The sequence below is a fragment of the Harpia harpyja genome, chromosome 18, assembly GCF_026419915.1.
Source record: "Harpia harpyja isolate bHarHar1 chromosome 18, bHarHar1 primary haplotype, whole genome shotgun sequence".
NCBI classification, from domain to species: Eukaryota; Metazoa; Chordata; class Aves; order Accipitriformes; family Accipitridae; genus Harpia; species Harpia harpyja.
In genome coordinates, this window is record NC_068957.1 from 24,951,818 (window position 1) to 24,969,833 (window position 18,016).

Below are 18,016 nucleotides of genomic sequence, written 5' to 3' on the forward strand. Positions count from 1 at the left end.
ACATCCAGTCTTCCTGGAAGGTATCAGAGCTTCTGCATGTTGTCCTACAGGACACGAGCGCTGCTCCAGCCAGACAGAAGCATGCCTGGAAATTCCTTATTCCACCACATAGCACATGCACAGTGGTCACAGCTGACACATACATAAGCCGAGAAAGTCCTCAAAATCTGTACGGCCCCAGTTCTGGGCTGGTGGGAGGATGCTCCTGGAAAAGCCCAGTTGGGTGGCAGCCCCAGGGTGGCTCACAGGCCCACGGCAGCTTCTGCTCTGGAGAGGAGACTGTTCTGCAGCTCCCTCCCTGCTTTAACTCACTTTCTGATGGACCCTGGAGGCAGCGTCCCCAGGGATGCACAAAGGGAAGAGACTACTATTTAGTGATTCAACAGGGCGGCCATGGCACCTTCTTCACACTGGCAGAAAGGCAATTCGAAAAGTCCACCGTGAGCAGCCTCCAGGATGCTGCCCGCCCTGAACGTGGATGATTCTAAGCAAGCGAGAGGGAGAAATACAAGTTGGTGAAGGGAGACGAGGGGGCTCAGAAATGCCACCACACTCCTCCTGGCCCCTGCAGATGTGATGGGGATACCACAAACCTGCGGTATCTGGGACTTTTTGCACTCTGACTGAGCAACTTGCTGAAATACAGGTTTCAGAGCTGGAAGGGATGCCAGCCTGCCCAGCCTAGGAGGAGGGATGGAGGTCTGCTTCCCCTCTGGACCTCACACAGCCACTGCCATATCTGTCCTTCAAGCTATGCCCAAGGGCCCTCAGTCTGCTGCCTAGTTCCCCCTCTGGTCTTATGGCTGTTACTCACCTATGTTGATTTGTCCCTGTCCCTCAGCTGAAGATCCCCATAAGGGCAATCCCTATTATTGTTTGTCATCCTTAGGGCATCACAATATTGCTGAACACCCCAGAAATAAAGGAGAACAGAGATGCAAGGGTTTTTCCTTAAATACAAGTGTTTACTCATGTTTGTGTCTTGCGGTGTGATAGTGTAGGCACCAACCATCCCAAAGGTCAAAGCAACATCCCCCAAATATTTACAGCAGTACAGATGTTGATCAACAGCTGAGCCCCCAGACAGTGGCCACATCCCGTACATTTTCCTTGTACTGGCTCAGCTTTCCTTGTGAAGAGCACAAGCAAAAAGCAGGTGGAGGTCCTGACCCACGCTCCAGTCCGAGCTGCAATCCAGGGCTGTAGGGAAGAAATATCGCAACATGTTCTTGAACACAGAGTCATTCTTCCTCCAAAACGCTTACTTGATTACCAACAGTTTGTTGCCCTTGCTCAGATTATCCTCCTGGAGTAAGTTATGCAGCATCCCTCAATGAATAGAGAAATAAAAGGAAAAAAAAAAAATCCCTGCTTTAGCAGCAAAGTCAAAAGAGTCCATGAAAATCACTCGCCTTTCTCCAGACTTCATTTTCTGCACGAGTCTAACCAGCAGGGAACGATCACATTCATACCAGCGTTACTCCTTTCAAACCCCAATTAAAAGTCAAGCAGTAACCAAGCGGAGGCTTTTCAGAGCAAAGCCTTTGCCTGGTTCTCACCACATTTCATGAAGAGGGATGGTTTTCTTCTATACACAAGCCATTTTCACAGCCATCTCTCCCATAGCACCAGAAAGTGAAAGACTTCTGCCATGGCCATGGAGAATTCAGCTCCGGGGAGTCTCATTTCCAGAGAGACAGATAAACAAAAAGCCACAAAACATCAGGAAAAATGGCTAATGACAGGAAAGTCAAAGAGGTAGAGCTGTCACATTAGCAGCGAGCCCGGCGAGGGTTCGTGAAGCAGAGGGTAATGACAGCAGCCTACCGCAGTCTGGAGAGGACCGATTGTGAAAGCAGGGCAAAAGAAACGCATGAGGAAGTGTCTGAAGGGCTGCAAAGCCACAATTGTTACAGAGATGCTCTCGGTTTCAGGGACACTGCTACTGTCCTTGCCCAGGTTTATTCAGGTCCTGAAGGGCTATCTGTCAGAGCTGGAGATGTTTAGGGTGGAAGGAAAGGTGTAGAGGGTTGGAGAAAAGCCTTCTTGCACCGATTTCTCTGGCAGAGTGTTGCACTGACTGGTGCTGGAAGCCACTGGAAGGTGATATCAGGGTCCGAGTTTTCCCATCTTTTTACCTCAGAGGGTGCTTGTGCTAACCCGGGCTGTGGGAAGGAGCTCTGTGTTCCGCTGGCACCTTCCTGCTGGCTTTTCTGTCCAAGCAGGGTTAGAGAGAGAAAATGCATCCAGTCAGATGGATCTCCTCAACCCTTAGGGCCAAGCACAGGGTTTATTCCATCTGGATCCATCGTTGGATGCTGACTGCCTTGCTCTAGGAGACTCTTCCAGTCCAGCAGATCTCTCAAGCCCGGTAAATCCAGGTATGGGCCCAGATTACACCACTTCCCACTCAGCATTGTCACTGAACTGTCACCTCCCCACCATCGTCCTTCCCGCCAGCCTGACCCTTTGCCCCTTCGACTAATTACAGTGCTTTCCAATTTCCTGCAGGACACAAACGGAGCCCAAGGTCCTCGCTGCTGATTGACCCCTCCAGTCCTTTCCCAGCTCTTCCCTGTTGGGCTTGCAGTCAAGATGCAAGAAGCGAGGAAAGGAGAGGACTCTGCATATTCAGCACTTGACCCTGCCTTTTCCCAGGCAGAAATTCAAATGGGACCTCTCTAGGAGGGGATCATGACATCTCCCCGGGGCATTCCTAGCTATTGTGGCTCCTCTCCTCTACCCCAGGCTATGTGTGTTTGTAGTTACCAAATGCAAATCACATTTCCCACCCTCCTGGCTGAATCTCTCACTCCACAAGATCCTTCCCCTGTTTTTTTCTCACCAGCTCGTTTTGCAATGCTCTGCCGAGTTCACAGCCCCTCCTGGTTTCACCTCCCTCTGATCTGGCTAGGCACAGCGAGGTGGCTATAGGGAAGGTATTTAAGCAATCCTCCTAATTAAGTACCTGCATCACCTCCCCGCTCAGCCTGGCTCTGGACACAGAAACTGCAGCTATTTTGCAGCCTGGCTGCTGAAGACTCCCTTTTCTGAGGAATGCTGGTGGCTAACCCCTAATTGCATTTTAAAAGACAAACCCGAGATAGCTTTTTGGCCTTTGGCAGCTGTGAGGGAAACCTTGCAAGCTGTGGCTTTACTGTCACTCTGGGAAGGCTAGATGTCAGCAGCCAGATCAAGTCAATGGCACATTAACAACTGATAATGATAGTTAACTCACTTGGTTAACTATGTGAGCATATGCTTCACCCCTGAGCATTTCAACTTCCAGCTCCCAGGCTTGTCTCAAGCCACCTTTGACTCTCGGCTCTCGTTCACTGTTAATACAGAAACCTGGAGCACATTAAGTGGAGGGGACGGTTTACAATAAAAGCTCATGAATTGATTCCGTGACCCAGCAGAGGCTATTAAAAATGATTAAATGAACATGGAAATGAGTAATCATACAGCTGGACTTAGGGCTGAACGCGGCCAACTCCATTCAATGCAAACCACAAATAAACCAAGGCGCACGCAAAGCCACCAGAGTCTCTAGGTCGTGGCATGAGCTGCAGGAAATTGCGCTAGGATTTCCATCCTGTTTACCTGTCCTCCTTGTGCTGCGGGTTCTCCTCAGCACCTCTGTGCTTAGACTCATCCTTTCTCTCCAAAGGCTGCATGACTGGGAAGCTCTTATCCCATGGAAGCGCTTAGTTTCCGTGCTAGGGGAAATGGGGGGCCATCAGAGCCCCCATCCCTGGATCCTGACTCCTTGCTGTTCACACACGTGCTCTTGGCTAGTCCAGCCCACGTTCGCAAGGATCAGAAAATGATCCTGGACTGCCTCGGTTTCCAGCCACCAGCGCTGGATCCCAGGAAGCCGGATTCCTTGCTGGCTGGTCAGAGACCTGAGGAAGCAGGCGATAGAAACCTTCCCACAGGTTTTCCATATGTGCACAGTAGCTGAGGCTGACACATATCTGTAATTAAAGACAAACCTGGGCCAATGAGCGGCAGGAAGAGTTAAAACTGAACTGGTCCCCTGCTGCGTGTAAGGGTATGGACACAGGGCTTTATGCTCACCTTACAGCCTCGCTTTCTCTGTGGCCAGCTGAGAAGGAGTTGGAGAAAGGAGGTTGACCTAGGAAACATGTCGCAGAGAGGTATAGTATAATACATTTATTTTAAAAACACACACCAGAATCGCACTTACAGTAAGTACAGAGACTAAAGGTTCATTCTTATTTCCCTAGGTCCCTGGAGTCATGTCCTCTCTCCAGGTCAGAGTGCCAGCACACCTGGTATTAAGGGGATGGAAGGAGTGAGCTGAAGACCTTAGTGGTCTAAAAGAGGGGGCAGGAAGGACAAGCCGTGAGTATGCCACACGTTGAGTGGGCTTCCACTTCCAACAGAAGCCCAGAGGGCAGAAGCTACAGTGCTGCCATGGCTGCCTTGTTAATACAAGACTGCTGGGTGCAGTTTTGCAATGCTGCCCTGCTTCGGTAGCCTCTGGGACCACTCTTGTCCCTAGATCTGTCTGCTATCATCAGTCATCACTGAGAGCAGCGGCGATGTCCATGCAGGTCTTGGGGAGGATCGATAAGTTCTGTCTCCTGGAGCAATAACTGGTTCTGCCTGTGTCCCAGCCTGTGTCTTCATTTCAGATGCTGCAAAGGGCACAGGACCAGTAGTTGTCCCTGAGGAGGAACATTCAGCGGTGTTGGGTGAGCCCACAGTGGAAACCTGTCCCCAGAGGAGCTGCCCATGACCCCCTCACCCGAAGCAGCTTTCTTCCCCTGCAGCCTTCTCCCAATGTCTATCCCCCTTCCCATCCATCACTCCTGGCTTTCAGGCCACTGTCAGAAACCTCCTGCAAAGAGACAATGGCAGCCCAGGGTCCCCATTCACCCTTGGAGAAAAGGGCCTGTGCATGCGAAGTGATAAATGGTTTGTCCCCAGCTGGAGACAGAGGGCTGGACACTCCCGATCAGCTGCAGGAGGGCAGCCCTTTGTCTTGCTCTGGAGAGATGGAACAGAGGTCGGCCTCTGGTCTTAGGCTTCCCAGCATCTCTCAGTTTGAGGTCTGCCATGGTAATGCAAGAGCCCAGGCTTCCCGCATAGCCGCCGTCTTGCCGTAGCTCAGAGCATCCCTTGCGGCTGGCGTTCGGTCTCCAGCTGTGCCCCGGAGGAGACCGATGCAAGAGTCCTCCCGCCTGCCGTGACGCCTCTGGCGTTATTTGCAGACATATCTCTCCACCTTCCGCCGACACTTCTTGCACACCACGTAGCAGCACCAGTGATACTTGCAGTGACACCTCTCCACCACCTCCTCCGTATAGGCATTGTAGCCGCGGCCACAGCACATCAGGTTGCAACCATCGCTGCCCACGGAGGTCTTGTTGCACTGCCTGTCGAGAGGAGGACGCACAAGCGGGAGCTGAGGGAGCGTACCTGCCCACCCGTGGCACCCACAGCTATCTGCCCTGTTCTCCTCCCAGAGGTTACTTGCCCATAGCAGGAGGCAACGAGCTGCGCGGGTCTGCTTGCAAACTGGGGTTGGTGGCAGCTCGCGTTACTACGGCAGCGTTTGAGCAGCTGCGGCTGAGGTTGGGCACACTCACTCGGCATCACGCTGGGGGCAGGAGCTTCCCATGGAGAAGGAAGGGCGGATGGTTAGGACCAGGAACTTCGGCTACTGCTAAATCTAACAGGGATTGCAAGTCACAGCCCCGAGGCAGCCCTGGCTCAGCCTTCAAACGAGCCTTCCCCATCCCTCTAAAAACTCCCCCCATGCCACCCTGCAGCTACTCCGGAAAGGAGACATCTGGGAAGCACCGCGGACTCCAAGGACGGCTGAACCGTTCTGGTTACTGGCAGGCAGCACCCAAAGGCTTGCAGGGAGAAGCGGTATCACCCTTTCTGACTCCTCACTGGATGGATCCTGTCCTGGAGAGTGGAGCTGATGGACTCTCAGTGAAGGCTCTCCCTTGCCTTTTTAGAATGACATCTGCCTTCCTGCCCTTGGGACTTAAAGATGCCAAGATTTCGCAGCAGTCCCTGTGGTGTCCACATCTGACAGGGGACTGACTGCTCATCCGCACCAGCTTCCCGGAGCATGCTCTCAAACCCAGTGGTACAGACACTCATAAAATGGGAGGCTGAGTTAGAGCGTATTTGCAGCAGTTTCTTACCTATCCTGTGTCCCCAGAGACCCCAGGTGGAGATTCGGTGTGCAGTAGTCAGGAGAGTTGTTGAGATAAACCAGATCCGTCTCTTTCACTGGCCTGACGTCCATTTCTTTGGGTATCAGCTGCTTCCTGGGCCCTATAAGCCGGTGGGTCACCTTGATGGCTGCCAGGTACTTGGACTTGAGGTCAGAGGCAATTTCATCCAGGTTTGGCAGTCCCTTCCAACAGGTCTTCACCGAACAGGAGCCTGAAACACCATGGCATTTACACTTGGTATCCAGGGAGTCACTCAGCACCTGCAGAGGACAGGAAAACATGAATTTCCTTCTGCTTTCTCCTGGCACCCATTCTACAGATTGATTTGCAGGAGCATCTATGGGAAGTTTCAGGAGATGAAAGAGCTCAGCTGCTTACTGCCACCTTTAAATGAATATAATGGGGCAATCAAGGACTCAGCCCTGCTTCGTTCCCCTTGTGATAAGAACCCAACCCTTGGGCAACTCTCTGCTGGAGCTTGCAATGGGGCTGGTGGCTTCCCTAACCATCACGGGTGCAGGCTGGCCACGTCCTCACCTGGGGAACAGGAGCACGTGAAAGCACAAAACCCCGCAGTTCTGGGCAGGGCTGGGAAGCCCAGCTGGAGCGGAGCAGGACGGGCCTCTGCTCCCATCAGAGGCGTAGAAAGAAGTGCTGGAATTACTGGTGTGAAGTGGCAAATACCTTGTGCTAGTTGTGGAAAGGGTGCAGGGCTGTTTGGGGGGGTGGGTAGCCATGGGGGATGTCTCTGCAAACGCATGTAACTCCGTTTTAACCATTTAGTTGCCTCCTGACCTTAAGGACAGCATCCCAACAGCCTGGCCGGAGGCTACCACCTTCATTAGGCACCTCTGCCCGCCAGGCTGCTGTAAGGTGTGCTGGGCTGCAGCAGTCCGTGGTGGGCACCATACCCACCTGCCGGCCCACTGCGTTGTTATGCAGATTCATGGCCTTCAGCGCTTGTGTCCCCAGTTTGCTGGATTTTAAAGGACTGTCAGCAAAAGCGGTGCCGAGCTGGAGGCCGTAGCGCAGGTTGTCCCCGCAGCCACCCCATCTGAAGTCCGGCCCGGGGACCTCCGAGGGGACGGAGCCGCAGGAGCAGAGAGGGAGTTCTCCCGAGGTGCAGGCTTGGGCGATGGAGTGCGTGACGGCGGCAGCAGCCAGGGCGTAGACAAAGGCGGATTCGCGGGTCCCTGGGAAGAAGAGGGGGAGATGTCCTTCCTCCCTGCCCAGCCAAACACTCCTCTCAAAGATCTCACAATGCAAATGAGGGATTTTTCTTCTTGCAATAGGATAAAACCAAGGCCCAGCGTTTTTCTTGCACTGTATTTTTAACCTGTGCCACCCATTATATTACGCTGTCAGTATACAGCCTATGTCCCCACCTCTTCCCCCTTTTTTTTGGAGCCTCTAGCAGCTGTTTTTGTTTGAAATGGAAGTTACTGCCTGGCACCTCCTGCAGATCTAAGTTGCACAGGATTAACACCAGTGTGATGGCAGCCAGTGTTCTCCGAAATAGATATCTGAGGCAAAACTGACACCCATCAGCTGAACAGCAGTGCTGCACGCTAAAGCACTGCCTAAAGCGCTGCCTGCCTGGAAAGCTACGTGGGGCAGAAAGAGGAGCATGAACACAGCGGATGAAGCATCCTTTACCTTTCAGCAGGTCAGGGCCAAAGCTGGGGGCACGTTGGATGGAGGAGCAGTTCCACCTCATGTCCGTGAAGGTCTTCTGGCAGACGCTTTTGGTCTGGTGGGCGGCCCGGACGATGCTGTGCATGACCTCCAGGTTCCTCCGACACATCTGGAACTGGTCCGGCACCAACCCGGCGAGCAGCCGGCAGTGGTGGCTTTCGTTCCAGGCCACCCCGCTGCCGCTCTCCGTCAGCCCGCTGCGGGGAGAGGATGGGTATCAACGGGGTGAGGGGGACCCAGCCGGAGAGGGGGAGCCCCAAAAGGGGGGCACCGGGGAGGGGGTGCATCCCCCCCCATGGGGCTCCTACTCACAGCCAGTGGATGGCCGCGGTGAGCCCCAGCTGGCAGAGAAGCACGGCAGCGGCGGTGGGGTGGCCCATGGCCGGGGCTGGGACCCGAGCTGGGACCGGGGCTGCTCGGTCCGGCCGCCCCCTTTTATAGCCGTGGGCAGCACAGTCCTCCCCCCCCCCGGGGAGGGGAACAAAGGCGGTTTCGGGTTAGGGCGGGGGGTGGGGGTGGAGGGGGGGTCCAGCTGTTATTAGCAGCCACCATCCCTGCAACAGCACCTGGGAAGCGATTAAGAGATGACCCGCTGCAGGACGGAGGGGCTCGGAGCGATGGGGAGTTGGGGGGGGGCATCGGGTCTGGCACGTCGCCCCGCGAAGGGCTGGTGTAGAGGTGCTGGGCACAAGGGGCCCCGATGCCGGAGCCGCGGTGTTCTCCGCTTTTGGCATCTTCGGGAGAGCCATTGGATCACAAAGCAAATATATGGGTCTTTGCTGGGCATGTAAAAACTCAGCCCTGTAACTGCTGGCAGGAATCAGAAAGGGAGGATGTTAGTAAAGGACAGATGGGGTTGGCACAGGCTTATAGTAATTTCTGGCTTTTTTTCTTATTTTCCTTGCAAGAAGCTTTAAAAAATACATTTTACTTGACCCAGAAAGAGTGAAAGTCTCAGCCATCTGCCTCCTCTGTCTCCAGAGACCCATGAGGACAGCCAGGATTCTGCAATAACCAAGACTCCAGATGTATATGTGTCAATCAAGGGTGTGGACACTGGTCTCACCAGCTTGGAGAGGACCCAGCCAAAGGCTGCGCTGGGACTGAAGCTCATTGAATGTGGGGAAATCCTGCCCCTAGACACAGACTCCACAGCTTCAGCCCCAACCCCTTTTCCTACAGACAAACCATCTTACCGACCCATGCTCAGTCAGGGCATCGGCAGCTGCTCGCGGGTTTCATAACTGCAGAGAAAGAGGGGGAGCAGAAGGAAGGGCTCTTGGCATGCAGCCCGCAAGCACATTTCAAAATGATGGGGTTAAAGCAACCTCTCCCTGCTGCAGGAAGGTGCTGGGCTGCAGTGCAAGGGCTTGCTCTGCTCTACAGCCCTGCCCACGCAAACTTGAGAAATAGCCCTAAAACTGAATGCGCCCATTAGAAAACATGTGGTCAGAGCAGGATCTAACTCAGCATGGGGCTGTCTTTAGCTTGTCAGCGCTGCAAACCCCAGTCCATAGTTGGCATTGGGCTTTCTGTTGCCTTCAGCACCCCAAAGTGCACGGGGCAGCTAAAGGACTTTGCTTTGACTTTGTTGCTGGGCTTTCCAGATCAGGACTAATGCTTCGATGTGTACTGCTAGTTCCAGGCTCCTGAAAACAGCGTAACTGGCTTCCACAGCGATTTGCCTCTCCAGGCCAAGAAAATGAGCTTAAAGTCCACCGGCTGTCTCACAGACAGCCCAGAGGGGAGTTTGCCCGGTGCTGTGGGCCAAATGATGCGTGCATGTCCGTGAGGCAGCACTGGGCATGGGTATCAGCTGCAGAAGTGCCCATTTCATTGCAGGGACCAGACTACAGCTGGCAGAAATGATGCAGCCAGGAAAACAGTGCCTGCTTGGACAGGGGCTGGTTTGGTGTGACATTTCCATGGCTTGCACATGCTTGTCACAAGGTTTTTTTTTTTTTCTGAATCTCTCCCTTCCTTAAGTAGAAAAACAAAAGTGCGACCTCGCTGCTATGAAGACCTGCAGGAACCAGGTGGGCTGATATTTTCCCACAGTGGGAGGTGACATTTGAGAGAGAAGTCCAGCTGACAGCAGCTTCTTTTGGAAGCAGTCACAGGTTGAAGACCTCTACTTTGGGCTTTCACTTTCTCCCTCGCTGTGCAACTTCCCTTGTCACTGGAAGGTGCTTTCCCTTTACAGCACGTAACTGGGCGGTTGGTTTGTATCCCCCGTGACCTCCCTTTGACTTGCTACCATGTGCACCAAAACTAGGACGCGCAGCTTGAATTGTTGACCTTCCCAAACTACTCCCTTGGGATGAAAAGGCCAAGGTGCATTGTGCCGGAGCAGTGGCCCGTGAGGAAGGGTCCTGCTAGGAAAGTGCTGAGGTCACTCCCAAATCCCAAGCAGAGTTACATGAGGCTTAATTAAAGGACAGAGAGAAAAGAAAGAGATGCTGTGTTCAGTGTCCCTGGAATTGGCTGGCTCTGATCCCATTAACCTTCCTCTCCCTGATGCCTGGGGACTGACACCAAAGGGCTCCAAAGCTCTTGTCAGCTGAGGAATGATTTTTCAGCAGGAGGAGGAAAGATACAGGACAAAAGCAAATTTTCTGAGCTGCTCGTCGGGGTGCACAGCTTGGATGACTCTGCAGAGGGCACGTGGAGGCCAGCCAGTGCTATCCACGGATTTCTGCTTCGGAGTGGTCTGAGCAGAAAGCCTGCCCTGCTCTCGACATCCCACTGGCTGAACACTGGCACTGTTGGGCTGGGAGTCCCTGGTTTAGGGCAAGAGGAACCTTTTCTCACTGCAACCAGTACTTAGAAAATTGTCCCTGAGTATTTCAGGGTGGGAAATGCTTTCCCGCCTGCAGAAAGCGGAGTCCCTGTTGGAGAGGACAAGGGATAACCCAGGTCTATATTCCTTAAACACCAAACCCTGTGTTTTGGTTTCTGTCTCTAAAATGAGGACTAAGCTGATTAAAACAACAACAGTCTGGGTGTTTTTACAGGCTAAGGTAGCAATGAGCATACCCTCTCCTGTAGCACATGCCGCTTCCAACCACTGCAGACCAAGCATCAGGTACCACAGAGTCCTCCAGCACCTGTGGGACATCAGGGCAGGTCCTGCCCCTCTGCTGCCCAATCCAGCCCCGATTATTGCCCCACGGAGGAAGATGTAAGGGCAAGTCAGACACTAGCTAGAGCAGTTTGTGATCCCCAGCTGTGGGATGGGTAACTCACAGCCCGCAGGGAGGTCGAGCACAGGCATCTGGGCAGACTTCATCCGTCCGCAGGGGCAATGTGATCTGCTGGCAACGCACCGGCCTCCGTGGGAAGGATGTTCTGCAGGAGCGGGCTCACCTGGGAAAACCGGCCAGGAGGAGATGAGGGAGCGTCGGGACATGCCATGCTGTTTCAGCCTGGGCAGTCCCTAGAGCATCTTTCACTCTCTGGGCTTCCTTATGGTCCCAGACACAATTCAAGCACCCTGGCCATTTCCACAATGCAATTCACTTTTTTCTCAGTTTTCTGAAAGCCCCCGGATTTTCCGCTCAACTCAGCTGCTCCCTCATCAGCCCAACGTCTCCCCTAGCATCCCTGCTATTGAAGAAAGCTGCTGTTTGTTTTGCCCCAGTGGTACCTGAGCCCTGGTACTGCCGTCCCCTGTAAGATCAAACTCTCTCTGGCTCCAGTCCCAGGTGGCACGTGGCAGAGATGAACCCAGTCTCCGAACCTGGTCCCCTTCCTCCGAGGGCTCTGCAAGGGGGGAGAGTCCCTGTTAAGTCCCCGGCATGATGGATTTTGCTTATACACATCACAGGACCCCGCGGGTTGAGGTAGAAAAACCCCATGAAGCAGCACCTGCTGTTGGGGCCAGATGCTGGTGCTGTGTGGGACAGGGTGACAGCACCCTGGGGTGCCTGGGGCCCTGCTGTATGACCAACAGCTGGGTGCTGCGAGACTCCTTCGGCCCCGGGGTAAAGCTGGGGTCCTTTGCCGTGAAGTTATCCATCGTCTTTGGTAAAAGACCGAAGTCAGACCCGTCTCACTGCAGCGACATGGTTTGGCTTTCACCTTTCTTGAGTCAGTTCGGTTCTGCTGGTACTCACCGTGCTCTGGAAGTCCCTGATATTTCTTTGACATCTCAGCTTCTCAATCATGGCTTTTGCAGATCCTTCTCTTACCTTGACCCCAGATCAGATACAGTGTCCACACTTCTCCCTCATGCTAGCCCAAGCGCTCCTTTCACTCTAACCCCGAGGATTTTGATGTTATGAAATCATATTCTCTGTAAGTTCCCTTTTCAGCCTTGGGGAATGGGGAAATGCCTTGGGCCAGAGGGGGACATTGCGGGGAAATCTGAACAGCTTCTGGAGGGATTAGGAATTTTTTGACCAGGAAAAGCTGCTTTTGTCAGTGTTGGGAGGTGCCTGGGTGCTTTTTTGGGCATCATGTGCTCAGTGGGCAGAGGGAGGGCAGCGGTTCACCAAGCATGTGCAAGGCAGGAATTGCCAAGCAAAGGCAATCCTGTGTGCTGGGCATGTCTAACAAGACACCTCCTTCTTCAGACACCAGCCAGAGGGACACAGGGCCTCCAGTGGCTTCCAGTCCCTCCCAGTTACACTCTGCCCTGGACTCCTTTGCAGCAGGTGTCCTGCATCCAGCCTGCCAGGAAGAGCTGCTTTGCTGGTTTTTGCTCCAAATTGTCCCATTGCCACATCTCTGCTGAGGGATGAGGAGGTTTCAGTGGGAACACAGGCTCTGCTGGAGATGCTAATCCTTCTGGAATGATTTAAAAAGTGTCCATCAGCACAAATAGACCCTACGACAGAAGATTTCAGACAAGAGGGTCAGGAAGGTCAGCAGTCCCCTAATCTCTCCTGAGCAAGACACATAGGTGGGCAAAGTGCAAGCCCCCCTCTGTGCAGGTGGAGGGGGAGGAAGGTCTAGGGTTGCTATCTAGGCGAAGCTGCTTTCCAGTTGGGTGGCCCCAGCATATACTGGTGCCTGGGGCTGTTCCTCCCTGGGGCAAGGCTTTGCAACCCCCCCCCACCCCGTGGAACACCCTGAGACCATAGGTGCTGTGGCATTCACAACACCAGCACCCACTATGGCCAGTGCAGGCTGAACTTCAGGAGATGGACATCAGGGATGCCCGACCACCTGGGTGGGACATGGAGCATCGTCCTGCCGTTGCCCGAGCTGTTCAATCCAAAGGTGGGTCCGAGTGGGGTTAGAGCTTCCAAACCAAAATGGACCCATCCCAGGCACAAGGGGCTGATCCCTTCTCTGCTCTGCACAGTGTCAGGCCCAGAAAGGAGAGGGGATATTGCCACCTTCTGGCCAGTGGTTTTGCTTTTAAGGGCCACCATCTCCCTTTCGGGTCCCTGGAGAACGTGCTCTCACCATGCTCCTGCCTGTCATGTTGGTGCTGACAAGTCTCACATTGCAGCAAGGCACTTTTTTCCCCCGATTAACCATGTTGCTTTCAGGCAAACTCCTCAAGGTGTGAATGGCGTCTTATTCTGGGACCTGGAGGATCTCAAATGGGTTGCCATAGCCACTACATACTGGGGTTGGATGGCAGCTGGGCAGGCGAGAGCACCTGGGTTCCCAGGGGCTTCAGAAGAAGCCACGGACAACAGTCGGGAAAAGCTGCTGGAGAGCAGGAATACAGAGAGGACGTGTGCAAGGACGGTCTGTCAGGTGGAGGCATCTCATAGCTTCGCAGGTGCTGGGAGCTGTGACCAGCGCTGGGGCAGAGGGGCTTAGTACCACCCTGTCCCCTTCCATTGGGATGCGAGGTCACTGTGGGAGCTGGGCAAGGGCACGAGGAGCCAGTGCCAGCATAGGGAACAGCATCCAGCGATTTCTGACGCCAGTCTCCTGCTGCCTCCTACGAAAGGTGATTTTTACCAATCCCTTTTCACAGAAAAGTTTTGCAATGACTGAGTAGTAGGAAAAAAAAAAAAAAGGCTTCCCCTTAAAGCAAAAAAGCAATACTTCATTTGATGTCAATTCCTCTTCTTAGCTTAATCCTTGAAACAATCGTAGGGTAAGTGCTAAAAATACCTCTTCCTCTTCCGTGTCAGGGTCTCTCTTGGGGAAGGAGGAGGGCAGGAGGGGATTCCCAGCTCAGGAGAAAGGCTTTCCTTCCCCAGCCTGCCCGCGCCGGAGAGCCACCGTGGGGAGAAAGTGCAGCCGCGCTGCTGGGGCTTCATCTGCAGGTGCTGAGCAGAGGGAAAGACCGGAGGGGAGCAGGCGAGGAGCGGGGAGGAACATTGGAAAACGTCGTCCCCCAACTGCCTGCCTGGTGTTGGCTGCCCTGGGGACACAGCCCGGCGGGGAAAGCTCAAGGAGGAGCTCACAGGAGGGCAAGAAGAAGACCTGCTGCTGGGTTGGGGCTTGCCTGCACACAGAGTTTGCTCCTGGGATTAAGCTAATTAGCGGAGGAACATCAAATAGTTGTCCGGGATGGCCAAAGGTTCGTGTCCCCCACTACTGGGACTCGGACAGGGGCCAAAGCAAACGCCCATGAATGGTTTGTGACCTGTGTAAGCACATGGGGACCCCCTCCCCATCTACCGTCCCAGCTGGCAACGGCTTGCGGCTTCCAGGCTCAGGAGAAGCAGCTTCGTACGAGGACCTTCCCGGGGCTCCCCTGCCGTCAGATTGTCCCGTGTCCCCTCAAGCCCCTGCCGACCTCGGTGCTCCCCAACCCCACGCTCACCTACCGACTGACCGACCGCGTGAGGAGCCACATCCTTTTGCCTGGGAGGCTGTGACAGCGCCGGGTTGTGGTGACGCAGGTGGCTGTGGCACGCTGTCATGTGGCACTGACGTCTCGGCGAGGAGGCAGGTCCTGCTCCCTGGCCAGCTTCCATCCCGTCCCAGAGGTTGTGGACGAGATCCCTGCTGCAGGCGGGCGCCCGGGAGCATCCCGTCCCCTCCGGAGTGCTGGGGATGCTGGTGAGGGTCACCCTGGGTGGCAGGGGACTGTCCTGCTGCAGAGGGCTGCTTTCCTTTAGCGAAACCGTCCACCTTCCTCTTTCCGAGGTAGCGGTGGAGTCGGTGACCTCACCACAGGACGGATACTGAGAAGCAGGCTGGGGGTGATGGGGACTGGCAAGGACTCGCTCCTACCAGCCGATCTCCTCCAGAGCCGCTTACGCACGATGCTGCCTTCCAGTGCCCCAAAGCTGGGACCGTGGGTCTACACCTGCTCGTGGGTTCAAGCTGTAAGGAGACAGAGCACCTGGTGGCACTTCACGTGCTGCCGTGACCAGGGCTGCCTGCAGCCGTAGCAATGTCCTCTTGCAGGCAGCACACGCCAAGGCAGCCCAGAGCAGGCTTTGCAGCAAGCCCTGTCCCCAGGGCCCCGGAACAGCTGGATTGAGGGGATCCAGCTGCAGAACATGTGTCGGCATCTGCACCCCCTCCCCAGCAGCTCGGGACAACCCGGGCAAGCGATGCTGCCGAAGGCAGTACGGGACTTTGCAAGGCAGGGGAGATGCTGGGAGCTGCGTTTCCCTTCTGTCCCCTGCCAGAGTCTCCTCTGGCTGAAGGTCTGCATGCTGGAGAGCTGGTGGCAGGTCCCAGCCTGGCTGGAGCCCCACCAGAGAGGAAGAAAGTGTCATGAATAACACGCCCGACCTCACTAACTAGGCTAGAAATAGCTGTCAGGGGAGTTTTGTTGAGTCATGCAGAAGAGGCTGTGGCAGTGAGTGATAATGGAAAGCAGTGGTGGCACAGCCCTACGAACGGGAGGGACACAAAGGCTGATGTCCTGGAGGTGACACATGGGGATGAGCCGCTGCCACCAGCCTCCTGTCCCATCCCAAAGCCGCAGAGCAAATGCCGCATTAGCTAGGAGCACGTAAAAGGCATCCAGCCGTGGGGAGCCAGGCTATGGTAAGACGACAGTGGTTTATGAGATCAGCTGCATTTGGGAATGCATATTACAGCAATATCAGCAAAAATTAAAAGAAACAAATACCTTCAGCAGCTGTTCTGCTGCTCTCTGTGCATGGAAGTGGACTTACCTGAGCTCTTTGGTCAGGTGAAACCCAGGGCAGGAGCTGCCGGGCAGAGGGAGGAAAACAGCGTTCTCTGCTTCGATGGTTTCACGCCTCACAGCAGCCTCAAGCATGTTATCTTGCATTACCTTATAACAGAGTTGGGAGATTTAGGCTAACCTATGCTCTGTCTAAAGCCAGAGGATGAGGAGTGCTCTCCCTGCCCTGCCAGGCAGGGGCAGCTCGAGGAGCGATAGCTGCCAGCCAGTGACCAGGAAATTCTTCAGCTCTTGAAGCAGATGAAGCTCTGGCTCTCGTCTCCATGGAGAGAAAGGGAAAAAGGGGAAAAAAAAAAAAAAAAAAAAAAGAGTGTGCTGTAATTGAAGTTAGTTGCAGACAAGGTAATTTCCACATGAGTTAGCAGAACAGCTAGTTGGAAATTTTTGATAAAATCTATTTTTCTTTGAAAATGCAGATCCAGTGAAATGTGAAGGCTTTCCACTGGAAAGAATGAGTTTTGCTGGATTTCTCAACTAGTTCTCTAGAAAATTTGTAAATGGTCACAATATTTTAACCACCACTGCTATTTTTTCAGACCCAAATTTATACTCCTACTGCCTTACAGCACGACATGAAAATGCAACATATTTGGCATCATCACTTTATTTGTTTGAACTTCAATATTCTACAGATCTTTTACCCTTATTTTGGATCAAGAAAAAGCTCGAGATGCCAAGACATCACTGGGATAAGGAAACCATTTCCCATAAACCATGGGAAGCTCAGGCTGAGGAACAACGCAGAACATAGGACGCACCCCTCCTGTTAGCACCAGTTAGTACCACAGCCGGGTTTCTCTTGACCCTGTGGGTAACTCGTGCTGGTTTCTGCTGACATGAATGCGGTTCGCAGGGGCAGGGTCTGGCCAGCCCGGTCACACCGCATCGTCCCCTGTGCCAGCACCAGCCCTGGGTGCTCGCCCCGTGCCCTGCTCCCGGCCAAGCTGAAAGCACGTCGCTTTTCCTGTCGCTGGGAGAAGGGGGCATTGCCCTCAGTGCTGACGTGGATTCAGTTCTTCTTGCAGTACCTGTGAGACCACAACCTAGAATCCTGTTTTTCCTCGAATCGGGAAAGCACACAGACGTTGATAAAGATAATAACCCGACACGCCATTTCCCTGGCTCAGTTTCCGTACCTTCACAACCTTTCTTTGGCCTCAGGAGTTCTCCAGGCTTGCTTTCTTTTTTAAAGCTTACCTCCCCCTCCCCTGGGCTCTGGGAGCTTCTCTGTCCCTTAGCAGGGCCAGCACCTTTCTTCCACCCCTCTTACCCTAAGCTTGATGTGTCTTTGGGTGCCTTCCCTGCAGGGTAAAACCAGTACCAGGATCCCTTCTATTTTTAGTACATGCTTTAGCAGATGCTCTAATCCCCGGAGAAACCTTCAGGCATCAGCAGCCCGCTGTCCCCAAGCGCCGCCGTCCCCACACAGGTCAACCACCAGCTGCTGCTGATGATCCATGGGGACACGACACAGCCTGTGTCAACAGCGCTGGATAAACACGGCTCCGGAGCACTCGGGAAGCCCGGGGCAGCGCCTGGCACCGACCGAGCACCCGCCGGTACGCGACGTCCCCGCCGGTCACCCAGCTCTGCGTGGCTGCAAGGCTGCAGCCCTCTGCAAGCCTAAATGCGAGGAAGATGCCAGCGGGAGCCGGTGAAGAAGCAGCACAAAAGGCAGGACATCTTATGGCGACATGCATGGAAAGTACAGCCTGGGAGGGGGTTTAAATGAGGAACAGAGGCCACACAAAATGTACCAGAAACACCCACCAAAGGCAACAGCAGAGTTTTGGGCTCCGGCCAGGCAGCCCCCAAGAGCGTCCCTGTAACGTCACCAAGCGCCTGGGCTGGAGAAGGAGGCTGGCACGGCTTTAGGGACGGGCTGAAGCCGGGCTGAGCTCACCCACCTGCTGTCACGGCGCTTCGTGGGCACGCGGGAAAGCACGTCCCTGCGCCAGGGAGCTCGAGTGCCACCCGAGGACAAGGGACCCTGCTGAGGAGAAGTGCAGAAGAGACCAAG

General features: G+C 54.3%; 1 protein-coding gene across 10 annotated transcripts; it reads right to left on the reverse strand.

Moving 5' to 3' along the window:
- Window positions 1-1,188: 1,188 nt before the first annotated feature.
- Window positions 1,189-17,592, reverse strand: LOC128153867 (protein Wnt-11b-like). 10 transcript variants are annotated; one of them, XR_008239121.1, is made up of 10 exons: window positions 16,087-17,592; window positions 14,657-16,000; window positions 11,563-11,678; window positions 11,163-11,282; window positions 8,483-8,726; window positions 7,878-8,113; window positions 7,137-7,414; window positions 6,189-6,481; window positions 4,081-5,405; window positions 1,189-3,977 (listed from the first exon to the last, which is right to left on the reverse strand). XR_008239121.1 is itself a non-coding variant. In XM_052813722.1 (5 exons), the coding sequence occupies exons 1-5, from the start codon at window positions 8,294-8,296 to the stop codon at window positions 5,231-5,233; spliced, it is 1,050 nt and encodes a 349-aa protein (XP_052669682.1). In that variant the 5' UTR covers window positions 8,297-8,406; the 3' UTR covers window positions 1,189-5,230. The 10 variants fall into 10 exon arrangements, 2 of the variants coding, with proteins under 2 accessions (XP_052669682.1, XP_052669683.1); XR_008239123.1 differs by having other exon boundaries at window positions 11,563-12,704; XR_008239124.1 differs by having other exon boundaries at window positions 14,653-16,000.
- Window positions 17,593-18,016: the final 424 nt, after the last annotated feature.

What these genes read in the sequence shown, in the direction of transcription:
- LOC128153867 (XM_052813722.1), bottom strand. Translation starts at nt 8,296, where the DNA reads ATGGGCCACCCCACCGCCGCTGCCGTGCTTCTCTGCCAGCTGGGGCTC. An exon ending in ACCGCGGCCATCCACTGGCT is followed by an intron (nt 8,114 to 8,228) that starts GTGAGTAGGAGC and finishes CTCTCCCCGCAG; the next exon opens with CGGGCTGACGGAGAGCGGCA. An exon ending in TCTCTGGGGACACAGGATAG is followed by an intron (nt 5,406 to 6,188) that starts GTAAGAAACTGC and finishes TCCTCTCGACAG; the next exon opens with GCAGTGCAACAAGACCTCCG.